This window comes from Rousettus aegyptiacus, unplaced genomic scaffold (genome assembly GCF_014176215.1).
Source record: "Rousettus aegyptiacus isolate mRouAeg1 unplaced genomic scaffold, mRouAeg1.p scaffold_m13_p_15, whole genome shotgun sequence".
Taxonomy (NCBI): domain Eukaryota; kingdom Metazoa; phylum Chordata; class Mammalia; order Chiroptera; family Pteropodidae; genus Rousettus; species Rousettus aegyptiacus.
Window position 1 is genome coordinate 7764513 of NW_023416290.1, and position 15764 is coordinate 7780276.

General features: G+C 38.4%; 1 protein-coding gene across 1 annotated transcript in view; it reads left to right on the plus strand.

Moving 5' to 3' along the window:
• Positions 1–3320: 3320 nt before the first annotated feature.
• Positions 3321–15764, plus strand: part of EYA1 (EYA transcriptional coactivator and phosphatase 1) — a 144696-nt gene continuing 132252 nt past the window's right edge. The window contains exons 1-3 of the mRNA XM_016153718.2: positions 3321–3379; positions 8542–8591; positions 10133–10260. Coding sequence (XP_016009204.2) covers positions 10137–10260 — 124 coding nt within the window. The 5' untranslated portion in view covers positions 3321–3379; positions 8542–8591; positions 10133–10136. The remainder of the gene's footprint in view (positions 3380–8541; positions 8592–10132; positions 10261–15764) is intronic.

Below are 15764 nucleotides of genomic sequence, written 5' to 3' on the forward strand. Positions count from 1 at the left end.
GAGAAAGCTGAGCTCTCTGGAGGCACCAGGACTGCACTCTACAAGGCCCTATTTGCCGTCCCCCGTTGAGCAGTTTCAACTGCAAAATGCTGAAGTATTGTAGATAATATCGATTTTAATAATGTGCAAGAAACAATACCTGGGATTTTGCCCTTGAAGAAAAAGCACTGGTCTTTAAGCGCTAATTATATTTTGCTAATTATATTTCGCCACATACCATCCCATTATTCTTGAGGAATAACCACATGAGAATGGTAGAAACACAGAGATAAGAGATGGTTTGTACCGGGCCAGGGAGTAGCACGCATGTTTAATTCAAAAATCATTTAAAGGTAATTTGAAAATTTATTTATAATATATATTATTTAACATATATAAAATTTTCTTTTAGTAAGGAAAACAACATTAGAAATTTTTTTCCTCCTATTCATATGCTCATGTGTTAAAATTTCTGGCAAAACTTCAGCAAATTTTTCTAGTTTTTGTAATATGTATGACTTTACTTAGGGAACATCTTGGTCCTTAAAGTTTATGGGTAAGTATGTCATTATAGTTGATGAAAATTCAGAAACGGGAAGTTAACAGTACATGACAAATTGGGTCTTGTTAATAATGGCTTACATTTTGCCTATTTATCAGAGAATATTTGTGGAGTAAGTTGTATGGTAATTATTACATATTCGATATTCAAAGTAGTAACCAATTTATGGATAAGCATATGGTTGTTTTTAATCCATCTGACTTTGATTTAGTAGGGAAACTATTTAAAAGTGCTAAATATGCACATGGAGATTTCTTTTCATCAACGACTAAGCTATTATGTAATTACGAAGCATGCCTTACCTATACCATGTCAATTAGTGGTCACATTACATGCATCACGCTCTTTATAATTTTCTTCATAATTGCATAAATCATTTCTTTAATGGTATCTTGTTTGGCTGTATAACTAAAAATAATTGAATTTCAAGATCAAAACTAATGCAGTAAATTATATATAACAGTCAAATACTGTACATGATATCCCCGTGGTTCTGACTTCATGGTTTGTGTCTTCTGGATCTGCCTATATAATCTTTAATGGGTAAGAAAAATATTTTACCCTTTTATATTTCAAATAATTTTTAAATTATGGGAAGCATGGGTACAGTAGTTTAATGTAAAGTTTCAAATAGGGTTAAATCATCCAACCAGAGCCTCAAATTTTATATTTTACGGAGCTTAGAAATCAATATGATAGCAAAAGCAGTTACTGTTTGATATCATAGATTGAGTTAATGTAACATTACATTTCCTCACGGCCCTAGAAACCTCCATCACGTGCTGAATTTTAGTTCTGAATGTATACCTTAGTATACTGAACACAGCTGACACTCCTGATCGGAGAAAGTACTGTATGCGGTAACCTAATTCTATTTCTGCTGCATAGATGAACAGGTCCAATAGCAATCAGCTGATTTGTGACCCGGGTTCCCAAATATGGTGGGTGACTAGTCCCCGATTCCTTGCCGCTTCGATACAAAAAGAAATCCTAGGTGAGTTTGCAGTTTAAGCTGTCTCTTAGGTTTGACAAAGCGTCCTTTTCTGAGGAATTCAGATTGGCATCCTTTCATGGGGAAAGAGAGGGGTCCTTATTGAATTTTGGTCATTAGAAGCTTTTTGTTTTGCTTGCATCAGAATGGTGCTTTTATTTACAAATTAGCACAGGAAAGGTAAGACTGTGTCTACTGTTTTACTAGTTGATCTGGAAATGTATTTACAAAATCATTTAAGAAGTTACTGTGATTTTTTAAAATGTTTTTTTTTATACCAAGACGAGAGCCTTAATGAACAGATGCTTTTTATTACTAATATAAAAAAGCAAATACATAGAATAGTATTATTGGTAGTGATAAAATAGTTTTAAGGAAAATCCAATGAGTATAAAAATTTTATTTTAGAGTACAGAATTGGTTATGATGAGTGAGTAGTATCAAAAATACATATTGGTATTTGAACTGTGGTATAGGGCTGGCAAATACAAATATAATAATTAGCCACATAAGTGACGCCTTCTTTAAATATTTGAGATCAATATAATGGGTGTCATCGATTGCATAACTGGTTGTTTATTTGCCCAAAACAATAGCAAATATCTTAAACTGGAGCTGTAATTTAGTCATAATCTGAACAGCTCAATTATCTAGGTGTTACAGACTATCATGCATAGACTGAGTTTAGTTAGACTCTTTTTTTATTTAAAAGAACAGACTGTAAAGGAAGAGTTCTAGATAAAATACCCCCCCCCCCACACACACACACACAATCACTTAAAACTATTAACACTGGCATTATCTTGTTTGTAGCCACAAAAATCGTTCAGGTGAACCTTGCCATTCTAGAAACCATTGCAGAATCATCATTCAGGCTTCCATTGTCAGGAGGATAACAGCCTACACGTTTGCTTTATTTCCCTCCCTTTACTTATTTAACTTGAAAATAACTTCTACTTTTTATTTTCCCCAGACCTGTCAGTTGTTACATTCGGAGGAAAAAAGATTTTTTTTTTTTTTTGAAAAGTATCGCTTCCTCAATTTTCAGGGCCTGGGGAAAAAAAAAACGTTTGGAAAAGTATAAAAGATAACGTGTAACGACTCCCCAAAGCTCGTAATTGGTAGCTGCTGTGGCGAGAGATGTGTTGACAGTGTCTCGAGAAGTTCTTCTGACACAGCTGTTTATCCTGATAGCGTGGGGCGCGTTCATTTACATAATAAATTTTTTTTTTTTTTTTAAAGCAGCAAGGTTGAGTCAGACGGAGCAGCGCTCCTTTCGATTGTTGCATTTAAACCAATAAGGGTAGGACAAGAGAATAGCTGTGGTTTGCGTTGCAAAAACAAGAAAGAAAGAAAGAAGGGGGGGAAAAAAAAAAGCCCCGAGGCTGCACGGGCAGACCTACAAGGCTGCGCAAACAAACCGAGGGATGCGATCCTGCCGTTTCTTTGTCTAGGGCGCTCAGATGCTATCAGCTGCTGCTGTTTGGCGGGGCCGCGGCGCGGGGCTCGAGGCGGTCTCTCCACTGCACGGTGGGAGCTGATGGCTCCGAGTCTGGGGCGAGCGAGCAGCTCTGCAGTGCCCCTTCCGACTCGCAGCCTGCCTGTCGCCCGCCACTGCGGCGCTTTCCTCCCTGCGGGACGCGCGTTCGCTCGGGCGCCCGGCAGCCCGCGCCTGCAGCAGCGGCCAGGCGGCTGCGCCCGCGCCCCGCGCCCCGGGGCGCCGCGCAGTGCCGCGCGCCGCGGAGAGCCTCGCGCGCCCTGAGCCCGCGGCGACGCTGCGCCGGGCATGGACGTGTGCTGAGCCGCGCCGTTCGGAGGAGCGCGGTCGCCTGGGGGACGCGGCACAGGTAAGCGCCGTAAGTACACGCGGACCGTTCGGAAACCCGTAGTGACCGCCAGCAGCTGTCCTGTGGGCGAAGCTCGGGCTAACAGGAGCGCTTTTGAAATTGTTTTGATTTCCTTCAAAAGGAAAACATTCGGGCCCGGGGAAGATTGTGACACTCTGCACCGAGTACTTTATCAGCCACGGGGTTCCAGCGTGAGCGTGTAGTTCTTGACCCCCAGATTATCTGAGCGATTAGAATCATTAGGCGATGATTATAACTTAATTGCTAACAATTAACTTTTGTTGTAATCTGTGTCAAATATAATGCACGGCCGTAGTCTTCTAAGGAGGTTACTTCGTATCTCTTTTCTGAATTGCGCAAACCTCAACTATTTGTGATATTGAGTAAAGCGGTGTATAAGCAGAGATATATCCATCGCAACAGGCAGATAACTTTTCCTACACACGTCAGGGCGATATGAGAAAACAAGGAATTAACATTTTGAAAGGACAAGAGGTAACAAAAATAGATACCACTTTTTAAGGAAGGAAATCCTTTTACTTCAATAAACCAATTTTCCAACCATATTAAGCAGGCTCATCTTCAAAAGGTGAAATAATGAACATTTGCCAAATTAACATATGTTTTGCACTTATCGATGCTTTATAGGATTTGAATGGACCTTGAAATTAGAAATAAGGTTCTTAAGTTTTGAATTACCACTTAAAATATTTGTTGTTCAGACTCCATATATGAATTGCTAATGACTCATGGGCTTCTATGTCTTGGGAGGAATTTTTGATCACATTTAAGCATACATATGCAAGAATTCAGTAAATTCAGAGCTGTCATTGAATTTAGACAAGCGTTTTTATGTTTCACTTTTTAAAACTGACAAGGGGTAACAAAAGTCGGTAGTTAAGCACACAGTGTAGTTGCATAGATTTGAGCTTGTATTTTTTTTTTTTCTTACCCTGTCTTTCAGAGTAGGTTTTATTTGAGGCTTGTGTGTGTGTGTTTTTTATCCACCTTTTGGGTTTGAGAACATGTGTCCATGAATAGTCATGCTCTTTTTATTTTTATTTTTTGCATTATCAAATATTTGATATTTGACTTTCTCGCTGCTTGAGTTCTCCTAAGGCCCAAGTATTCAGTAGGTGAGCAAGCAGCCATGGATTTTCAGTCATGAAAACTCTTCGCGCTGACAGAGAAGCCTAATTCAGCCAACCCTTCAGTTTTACAGTGCCAAAGGGAAGTCATTTGCTATATGCAATTCATAGACATGCTAAATGATTTTTTCAAAAGAAAATTATCATTGGAATTTGAAAATTTATTTTATAAGAAAACTTTGGCAAGAAGAAACACTTCCAATGAGAATAAAACCACCCGTTTAATTAGATATCAAAAGTTTTTCATTCAACGTTTTAAATACGAGTTTTGAAAACAGTCCTTCAAAACTATAGGTAGAAGCAGTGTCGTTTAAATACTTGTTTTTGTGTTCAAGGGGACTGTATCGTCGTTTCCTTTAAATGACATACTGCAAAAGTAACACCGCCTATTACATTGGAAATCAGAAATAGTACCGAAGCAGTCATTTTACGGACTCTGATAAAGAAGGGAATAAGTGTTAACATTTAAAAGGCGTTCCTCTCTTCACAGAAGTTTATTTCCATTTTAGGTTCAGGTTTTTATGACAGCATCGACACCATAGGTGGAAATATTGAGGAGAGTCTTAGCAAGAACATATTCTGATGAAAAAGCAGATGTGTGCCTAAGGCACACTTCCCCCCCCCTATAAAATACATTCTGATTAGAACATTGCCATTGTCTTTCAAATTTGGGAGTGCTCCGGCCGATCTGCGGTTGGGCGAAACCAGCTCACTGCCAACTCTATTTATTTAGATAAGTTCAGTACTTTCGCTTTGAAAATTTCTTTTTAGTTTGAAAAAGGGAAAGTTTAAAATTATAGTCATTTTATAAAAATTGCTTCTAGCAAGCAGAAAAGCCCGTGGAAAACCCATAATTTAGACAAGTACCTACATTTTATTTGCTCTGTGCTGCTGAGATTTAGAATCCCTTTCCATTTACAGTTTACTTTTCACAGAACATTATTAACTTTTTGGCTTCATACATGATCTTCTGTCAGATGCTTTTGATTTGTAATTTAGCAAAGTATAATAAACAGTGCAAAAGTCATGAATTTTGCTCTGCATCCTGAGCTCTGTGGTAGGGAAAATGTGATAAAATGTGTACCTTAAGTCTTGTTTGATGATCTCTCAAAGCAAGTTTGCCTTCTGGAAATAATTTCTGGGGTTGAAGAGCATGGTATTAACAGATTTAATGTGGCTATTCAATGGATTGGCGAAGTACTATGTGAGGTTTAACAAAATGAGAGAGACAAATTGAACATCAACAAAAGTTACATCTGTGAAGAATTATAAATTTAATTAGAAAAAAGGCAAACTTAAAAGACCTCATTAACTAATCAGAAGTCAAAGTTACTAGTTTAGGATTCTTGAATTTAAATTCTAAGTTCTGCTATCTTTTTTCTCTATTTTCACAACTCTGTCAGTACGCTGCTGTGGGTATACGATACAAAGAGTTTTAAAAAGCATTAAAGTGAAATGACTTCATTGTAATGTAAGATGGCCATGTATAATGTTATGGGAAATATTTCTGCACTCATAGGAGCATTTGAATTAAAAATACTAGGTTAGGAGAAGACAAGAAATATATTAAGTTTGTGGACGTAAAGCAGAAAATGTAAGTTTACTGAGTGCCTAACAGCATTTTTTTCTGAAAACCATGAAATAATTTTTTCTCTTTTGAATGAAAACATGCTTAATTACCTTCGAAACACGTTATGGTTTTAGACTTAGAAAACATTGAAACTTCCAGAGATATTGTCTGACATAAGAGAAAATCAGCACCAATCAGAAATAGGTGTTCTTTCTAGATAAGTCATTATAAGAATATGTTTCCTTACTGCACTGTAATCTTGTACTACACATAAAAACTAAAAGCATGTGAAGTGTAGCATTTTGTAAACTGTAACTAATTTTGCTCACATCTGTGTCTAATTGTTGTCTGCATTCGCATTCTTGAGAGTAGATTTATTTTTCCTGGACCACGATGTGGATTCAGCTGACCAGCCTAAGTGAGGATTAGTTGTTTTAAAGTTATTTTGATTAAAGAGTCATTTTTAAATACAGTAACACACAACACATGGTTTAAATAATGCTTGAGACACAAAAGAATATATCTGAAGTATACTTAATGAAATGAAGATCATGGATGTGGACTTTTCAAAAATTGTAGTGTATAAAAAGTACAGTAGAGACCCAGTCAAGTCAGCATAAAAGAAATATGTTGTGAAAATACATTTTTTTTCCAGTGAGAAAATGTGTTAGAATAATTCTTATTTTGAAGTTCACTTTATTAACAGTTTGACTTTGAAATTTAAATGGTAGGTTAAACCTCAAATGTAAATAATCAAACTTTCAAAGTATACGATGAAACTAAAATTATATTTCCAAGATCAAACTATCTAGCTAATGTTAAAATAGGAATGTATTTTAACATTTTTAACACTTAACAGAAAGTATGTTTTACATACTCTTTCACATAATTAAGCCAAGAGAGTTCTTAAAACCAAGTTCTCACCTATAATATACTCCAGGTGTATAAAAGTGGAAAAGAAAAAAGAAAATTTATCCTTGAGGCATATTGCTGGATTTCTAAAGGAAAACTTTAGAAAACTCTTGTGTGAGAACATTAATTTTAACAAAAAATTTCAGAAGCCTGTTATCTCAAAATGACATATCTACAGGCATTAAAATTAAATTTCCATTAAATGCTCAGGCATCTCTTGAAAGTTATTTTTCATCCTTCGCATGTTATAGAAAAGCATACCTAGAAATTTCATGTAACATTACACCAAGATATTTAGACTTTAACAATGCTTTATTTTTGCCAAAAGGTAGTATCTCTTAATTTCATAAATCATAATTAAAAAATAACAGGACTCCAGGGAAGTTGGTTGGATAACTTTAATGCCATTTGAGATGCTCGAGTTCGCATCTTTGTTTCGTAACCCTAATTGACGTCGGTTCAGGTTGAATGAAGATGCACATCAAAGATTTGGAATTTTGAGTCCTTTCAAGCGTTATGATGAATTCCCTTTACTGTTAAGGCAGGCGTTAGTTAGCCTGAGCTTGCAAGCCCGCAGCCCACCTTCACCTGAGTTTCTCACCTGCTGGCAGCTGGCGCTGCCTCTGAAGGAAGGGCAGTGACCCGCACAGCCCGCCAGCCTGTTCCATTAGCTGTGTAGAGACGTCCCGAAATGCAGATTCATCTGGAGATAAAAGACACCAAGATGCTGGCCAATGGGGACATTGAATTGATTATTAAACTATCCATCCTCTTTCCCCGAGTCCAAAGGTGGAAAAGTAAAAAGCTGACTGCTTTTTCTATTTTACCAGGCAGTGAGGATTCAGCCTGAGCTGAATGTTAAGTTTGCATGGGTAAATGAGCATATGCTCAGTGGTGAGACTCGCGGTATGAAAACTTGCCTTGGCCATTTATAGTTCATCCAGCATGACCGGGGAAGTTGCCCAGAAGCTGTTGCAGTGAATGTTGAATGACAGCGAGTCAATATAGGGGAAAATAACCCGGCGCTAAGGATAAAAAACTATCGGGAGTTAAAGGGGTGGGCGGGAAACTGCATTTCAGCCGGTGACAGCAGAAGATGAACGCTCTTCTGAGGATGCTGAAGGGCCACTGCCCGGACAGCCGCCGCGAAACACGCTCCTTTTGCTGAGAGCGACGATTTTCCAGGCACCTTTTCCAGGCTGCCTGGGCAAGGCTGCTTTGCATGTCGATCGGGGGAGGGGTGATCCCATTTGCAGCTGTCATAGGCCAGTGATGAATCCCTATCCAGTCATTTGGCTGCCTTCCCCCCCCCCCCCGACACGGGGCGGGGGGCAGACCTGCAGGAGGAAACAACAGTAGAGACCTCGACTTAAAGACAATATGCCTTTCTCTGCCGCAGTATCCTCCTCTTTCTCTTTTGGTTTAAAGAGAGCATTGTCGTTCCCAGCCATGTGTGCTCTGTGTCATTAAGAGCTGGCACCGAAGAGGACTAACAGCAGCCTCTGATTTTTTTTTTTTACCCCTGATCACAGGTGCAAACATCTCAAGCCGGTTCAGATGTTGCTGTTTCCTCAAGTTGCAGGTAAGGATATTATTGATATTTGACGTTTTTGGAGATTACCTCTCTGTGACCCGTATCTATTTTTGTCTAGTATTTCTTAATTATTTCTATTAATAGCAACAGCCCCTGTTGGAAATTACTTAGCAGTGTGCGTGTGTGTGTGTGTGTGTGTGCGCGTGCACGCACGCTTGTCAAACGTTTTGAGTATGTGGGAAGGGAATGGGAGCCCGGGTTTGAAAATGATTATGGGCTACAGTTTCTGGAGTTAAGAAAACTGTGAATGTGTAATAAGAATTAGGAGAGAAAAACTGACTTTTAAACCATTTGTAGTTTGAATGCAGGAGATTTGGGGAAGTAAAAACTCACTTTGGAAGGAAAATGGTTCACATTAAGCCATTCTAAAAACTAACATTTACACTCAGTAAGTGCACCGTCCAAATTAAAATGAGTAGCTTTTATTGACCTGGAGAGGGTGAGGAGCAAACTCTTAGCTTCAGATATGTAATATTAAACGGCCCCTCCCCTTATTTAAAAAACACAAATGAAAAATAAAGTGAATGGACCTGAGATTTTCCAAAACTTCAGAAAGAGAATGGCATCCAATTTGTCTTTAGTCACTTTAAATCCTCTCCTTCACCAGTGGGACGCTGAGTTTGCGTGGATAGTCGTGCAGCCGCGAACATGAGTTCGGCTTCCGTACCTTTTATAGGATGAGTGACTGCGGAGTCTCAGCTCTTTCATGGAGGGGGGGTGAGCTAGCCGTTTGTGTATGGTACAAATGCACAGACAGAGAGCTGAAGTAGAAGTGTTAGTTCCCCAAGTAGGTAACAGTTGAGGTATTCTGAGTGCTAATGCTCACGGGGACTCATTGCACGCTGGCCTTATCCCTTTCCAATTGGGCACGCTGTATGTAATCCACAAAGCAAACAAGTGAGCCGACTTCATAATGTTTTAATGCTGCATTTATTTCAAGGGAAACAGAGGAACAATTAAGCAGTTTGCCAGAGTAAACACATGCATCAGGACTATCCCATTCTCTGTCACTAGACTATGGGCTTCAAGTGTTTTATTTGGTCTGGAGACCCATTAAATTACAGTTAGGTGGTAAATTATAAGGAAGTACCTAGTGCTAATTTACTAGGTGAAACATTCCATAGAAAAGTGATTATTTTTTGTCTCTTGTACCTGTCCACATGTTTGTCTTAAAAAAAAATGCCTTTTTTCTTTTTAATATAAAAGAATGGCTGCTTTTAAAAAAAAATTAAAATGGATGTAATTATCTCATTGGATCCTGTGACTTGAGCTACATAAGAGGAAAAAAAAAATTTTTTTTAAGCTCCAGGTGAATGTTTGGCTGGATAGGTAAGGCAGGTGACACCTTTCAATACTACAGGTTATTGAAAGGATGACTGAAGGTAAAATGTAAGATGAACTATTTTGAGTCTAATAGATACAATGGGACTTTTGTGCACGTTTCAAAGAAGGTGTCAAGTCGTCAGCGCGTTAGGTGGCGGTGGTATGAATCTGGTACATCTGTCAAACGGAAGGCTTCTTGTCTCTAGGTCGATGGAAATGCAGGATCTAACCAGCCCGCATAGCCGTCTGAGTGCTAGCAGTGACTCCCCCAGTGGCCCCAAACGCGATAACTCTCACCTGAGTAGTAATTCCATGACTCCCAATGGCACCGAAGGTGAGTGTCTGCATCTCGCGGTCCCTTCGCACCTCGTTTCTTCGTCAGTGTGCGCTGCGTTGTGAGTTCAGTCGTCGAATCCGTGGAACTGCTGTTCTGTTTCCCTGCAGGTGATGTGACTTACGGGTCAGTACTCGTCATGAGTTAGGGGCCTCACGTCCCTGGGTTGTGATACCGTCACACAGACTGGTTTTATTTTGCACAGACGCGTAGATATGTAACACACACACCGTACGTAGGGTGTGTGCGTCACCTCGTTAACCTTTGCGTTCTATCTCCTTGTTGACGGTTCTCCGCAGCACAGGATTCATTTGCACTGTTTTGCTTTACGAATAATGGAAATTTAGAATTATTTCTTTTATTTTACTTTCCAGTTTTGTTACTAAATAGAACCGTTTGTTACATTTAAACTCTTATTTAAATGTAACATTGGATTGTTTCTAAATATCAATAAAATAATTTGTGTGCCTAGTGTTCCTGTGGCTTTGGCCGTTAAGTTATAAATAAGTAAAAAAAAAAAAAACCTTATTGTTAACAAGCATACAAGTTCATTTGGATGACATACAAAATTTATTATTTTCTTAAAGGTTAAACATACTGCTATTACCATTATTTTTGTATAATCACTATATGAACATTTTGTGTATGTCATGTAAATAAACATATATGCTTTAATACCTAAGTCTAAACATGCAAGCCTGACTATATATGTATTGTAAGCTGTTATTCACACTTATTTAGGTACTGTGTATGTTTTTAAGACTTTAGCATAAGGATATGATGTTACATGTTGCATTGCATTGATTTCAACCTTAGCCTACTGAAAAATTACTTCTTCACAGATATTTTTGCTTATTTACTCGCTACTAAACCCCTGGACCTTGATGAACTTAGAGCATAAGTTTCACTAGAAGTTGAATTATCCATGTTAGAATTCCATCCATAAACAAAACCCTTAACCATCATTTCCCAATCACCATGGTGATCTTTATCACATTTCTTAAAAATAAACAAAACTAAATGCCATAAAATCGTTTGTTTGCAGTATTCCAATTATGTATTAGTGAAAGCTTTGAGACTAGTAGCAGTATGAAATTTATGATAATGGAAAAAATATAAAATCAGCTGTCTTCATATGAAACGTATTAATTTTTATACCAACAGTGATTGTTTTTAATATGGAAATAGACTATTTTTCGTTAAATACTTTCATTACCAGTGTTTATGAGAGATAGTCACTGTCAAAAGTAGAAACTTTGCTGATTTAGCAAAAAATTAGTCTCTGGATAAGGCACCTTCTTGTCTGAAACTCTCCTCATTTTGATAGTTGATCAAAACAAAATTTAAAGGAAAGCCATCCTAGTGCTTAAGTAGGTTTTACGGAGCAAATGGAAAAGCAAGCAGTCCTTCCTTCTCTCCTCGGATTTGGCTTCGGGTGCAGGCATGGCCACCGCAGGGTGCAGACTGGGTGGGCGTGGTCACGGAGACCGGCGCAGGCCCGTGGCTGGCCGGCCCCATTGCCTCGTGCAGGTGCCTCTGACAGGAGCATCAAGGGGGCCAGAGGCGCATACAGTCACTGTCATCACCGAAAAGTCCAAATAGTCACTTAAAAGTGAAGAAGACTAAGTACGTTAAGTTGTTTTGCTTAATAGGCTGTACCAGTACATATTGGTGGGGCTAATTTGATGTAGTTAATGTTCTTGTATATGAAGAAATGAAATAGAGAGTGTTTCTTTGGGTCATCATTTATGGGCAAATTGTCCCCAACAAAATAAGAACCACTCAGTACTGAAACTGAGTGTGTGTTGGGGACTTCCCTCTCGGATGGCTTTGCGTGAATGACGTATGGTTTTTTAAGGGCGTGTCGACGGGTAATATATTTGAGTATTTACATTTCATAGCTGATATCACGTTCGTATTCAGGAAGATGTGTTTTATAAGATTTTTGTGTAACCAAAATAAGTTTAAAATGATAAAATATTTCAGACAACTGTGTAATCTGCTGAGCCATTCAATTTGGGAAATACTTAGAAATTATTCCATATCTTAAAAACAGTCTTGATTATCTTGTTTTAGAAGTGAATTTTTTAGACCAATTTCAGTTGCTCATCTCACTCCATTTTCGGACATTCGTTAGTGGTGTACTCCGCAAGGGTTATAGTATTTAAAAAGTAAAGTTAGGAGGTAGCAGTGTAAATTATCCAAATGAAATAAGTGGATTTTTAGTCAATCTACTGGGATATTCAATTTTATTTTAGTATATAGTTTGAAAATACAGACTCAAAGTTTCTTCACAATCCATGTTACATGCCTGTTTAGATGCAAACAGAATCAGAAAGTTCTAGGTTATTATTAAGTTTGAATCAATTTATCATGACACTGATATGTTCCGTGATGCATTGGCTTCATTCCTCTCGGTCACCACTAGAGGAATTAAGCTTAAAATTAGTGAAGTCATAGTATCTGGCACGCTCCTCGGGGATGTAATCATTATAGGTTTTCCTTATTCCTTCTTTGAAAATCTTATTTATTTTGAAACCAGCAGTTGTTTACTAATGAATTAGAAAAATGGAAAGCAAGAAATTCATTATTATTATTTCACAAGGTGTTTAACCTATCAGTCACCTCCCCAAACTCCCTCACAAATATTTCCAGCTTTCTATGCCATGCGTACGTTAAGCAACTTCCCTGCAGCCCAGTTGAAGCGGATCTCCTTAATTAGGTCAGCAAAGCTCCCACTTAGTTTACAGAATTGTTGGCTTTGCCCACATTTATACAGATTGTCTTAGGCCCTTATTTTTTTTTTTTTTACTTCCTGCCACCGCTTGTCCCTATAATGAGGCTAAGAAAACATGAAAATCTCCTGTATCAAAAACCATAACTTCATCTGAAGAACAAACAAGAAGGGAATGGAATGGAGAGGCAAAGAAGATTAAGTTTCTTCTTAAGTCGGCTGCCAAATTATCATAAGACTCAATGTTTGTAGGTTCTGTGCTCACAGGCTAGTGCCTATTTTCATGGTTCATCTAAGGGGTAAAGACAGAAACACACTGAGCTGCAGCCTCAAATATTGTGCTTTTCCATTTTCTGGATGAAATGTTCTCAGAATAGTTTGTTTCATATTTCGAAAGTTTCAACTAGTCATATGTTTAGATTCGAGTCCAACCTCTCTGTGAATTGTTTTGGTCGCAGTTAATTATTGGTTCCACCCAGTTTATAAATCTTTCAATTATAAAACGTAAACAGGTAAAAATATAAAATAGTTGCATAAATGAATGCTCGACTTGCATTCAGAAAGGCACCATCAGAAGCGATATGTTTCCAAGTGAATTAATAAATATTTGTGACTATTAAACTATTAAAACTTGACCTGGAGGAGACCGATGGATGGTTATGGAAACATCAGTTGTGGCTTTTCTTTTAACTGTTTTTCCTTGTCTTTGGAGCAGTTAGTCTTCCAGGACAGGATGGAATAGAAATTTCTTATTAGAGAGATTGTTAAAGCATAATTTGTAGGACCAGTTTTTTTGGTGGTGATGCTTTATTTTTGGGGGGTGGGGGAAAGGGCAGGGAGGATAAATATTAAAGCGTCAGATCTGAGAGGGTTTCCAACGCATGAGTGTTCAAGCCTCAGTTTGATAGAAGCTGTGTGTTGTGTGTGTGTGTGTGTGTGTGTGTGTGTGAGTGTGAGAGGTGGCTGAGAAACCTGCAGAAGGAGCTGGAGCAGTAAAAAGGGTTTTTATTTACGTACCTAATTAAGGCCTTGTTTGCAAAGCAGCGTTTCTTTCCATCTTTGTTTTTTCTGGTTGTCTTAAGTCCCTGGGAGCCTGAGATCGGTCAGTTCATATATTGCTAGTGTGAGTGTTTATTTTTGGTTATCTGGGGGGGAGGAGAGGGGAAGCGCAAAGGAAGAGGTGTGAGCAAGCAGAACTAAGAGCTCTAATTCTGTTTTCTCTATTGAAAATTTAGATTCGAACTCAAGAAGTTTAAACTTAAGGCAGATGAATTTGCCTTTAAGTGACAAAACCAGATGCAGTTGGAATCTTCACTACAAATAGGGTTTCAGGAATTCTGACGGTAATTCAAATAGTAATTTTGAATTGGTGTATCAGATTTCCAAGATGATAAGAGATAATATCTTGAATTAGGTGGCTACATTTTCTGCATTTTAAGATTTATTCGTGTATCGCATATTTTAAGATAATGGGTTAATTCAACTTCATATTATCAGAAGTTATTTTAAAGTTGTTTTGTCATTTCTACAAAGCTTAGAACACTAACAAGTGCCCTGAAGTTGTTTTTCTCACTGTAATTTTAATTTAGTAAAATACAGTTATATCCAACTAGAGTATTTTAAAGAAATCTTATGAGAAACATGTAAACTAGAGTGAATGGGTATAAAATTACGGTTTGAGGCTGCATTTTAAAAGCTATATTTATATATTTGTGGTCAAATATTCTGTTGTCAATAGAAAATGGTAATCTAATTTTATCGTTTACATTCTGCACATGATTTCATTTTGAGTAAAGGAGTTTTTCTAAGTGGCATTTTAAAAATTTGTCTTTTGCCACAGTATGTCTTTTATAAATTATTCTTTAGCAAAATCCATGAGAGGATGAACAAAATAATTTGTTTGGATTTAATATTTGCCTGTGCAGTGTATGGGCATAATTATCACCTACCCATTGCTAATAAATAAAAATAATGGCTAATTTTTATGAATAATGTGTCATTAGTCATGACACTGACCAGAACCCATGATTTATTTCGTCAATCCGGAAAATTCCTTTGAGATTGCCAACATCATGGTGGAGAGGTTAGATCGGAATCCTCCCTCCGTTTACTAGCTGTGTGAGCGCAGGCACGTGAGCTTCTGTGTGGCTCAGTTTCCTCATCTGTAAAATGGGTTAATAGCAAAACTTAATGAGGCTTGCCATGAGGGTCCGTAGAACTCGTAGCACATTCGGGACTTGCTAAGCGCTCTGTGTCTGTTAACGTCTAGACCACGTGTGAACACTCGTCACTGTTTGACACACAAGGAAGCTGAGCCTCAGGAAGTTAAGCGCCAAGTGGAAAGACACATGGCTTGTGATTGGCACCGCCGGGATCTCACCTGGTGCGTGAATCAGGTCCAGAGGCCCGAATCCCCGTGTTATTCTCTGGAGAGAATATGTGATGCCCGTCAGCTGCCAGCGCCCTTGCTGTTCTCTTCATCCTGCACACTGGTGGCTTCACGACTGGAGAACACCATTCTCTAGCAACCAGAGCTGTGACAGGATCAAGGGCGGGGGCTCGAATGGCACAAGGACTTCAGTCTGAGGACAGCTCCCCGGGGTGGTTATGGCCCGGTCTTTAAGTCCTTGTTTGTGTGAGTGCGTGAGATTTCTTCCTGGCGCACACATGAGCAGCATAATGCATCAGTAGGGGCTTGTCTCTTACCAGTTTTCAAAGCTTTTGATGTAAGTATAATTCCATCGGCCACCCTTCCCTGTTAAGTCTCTCC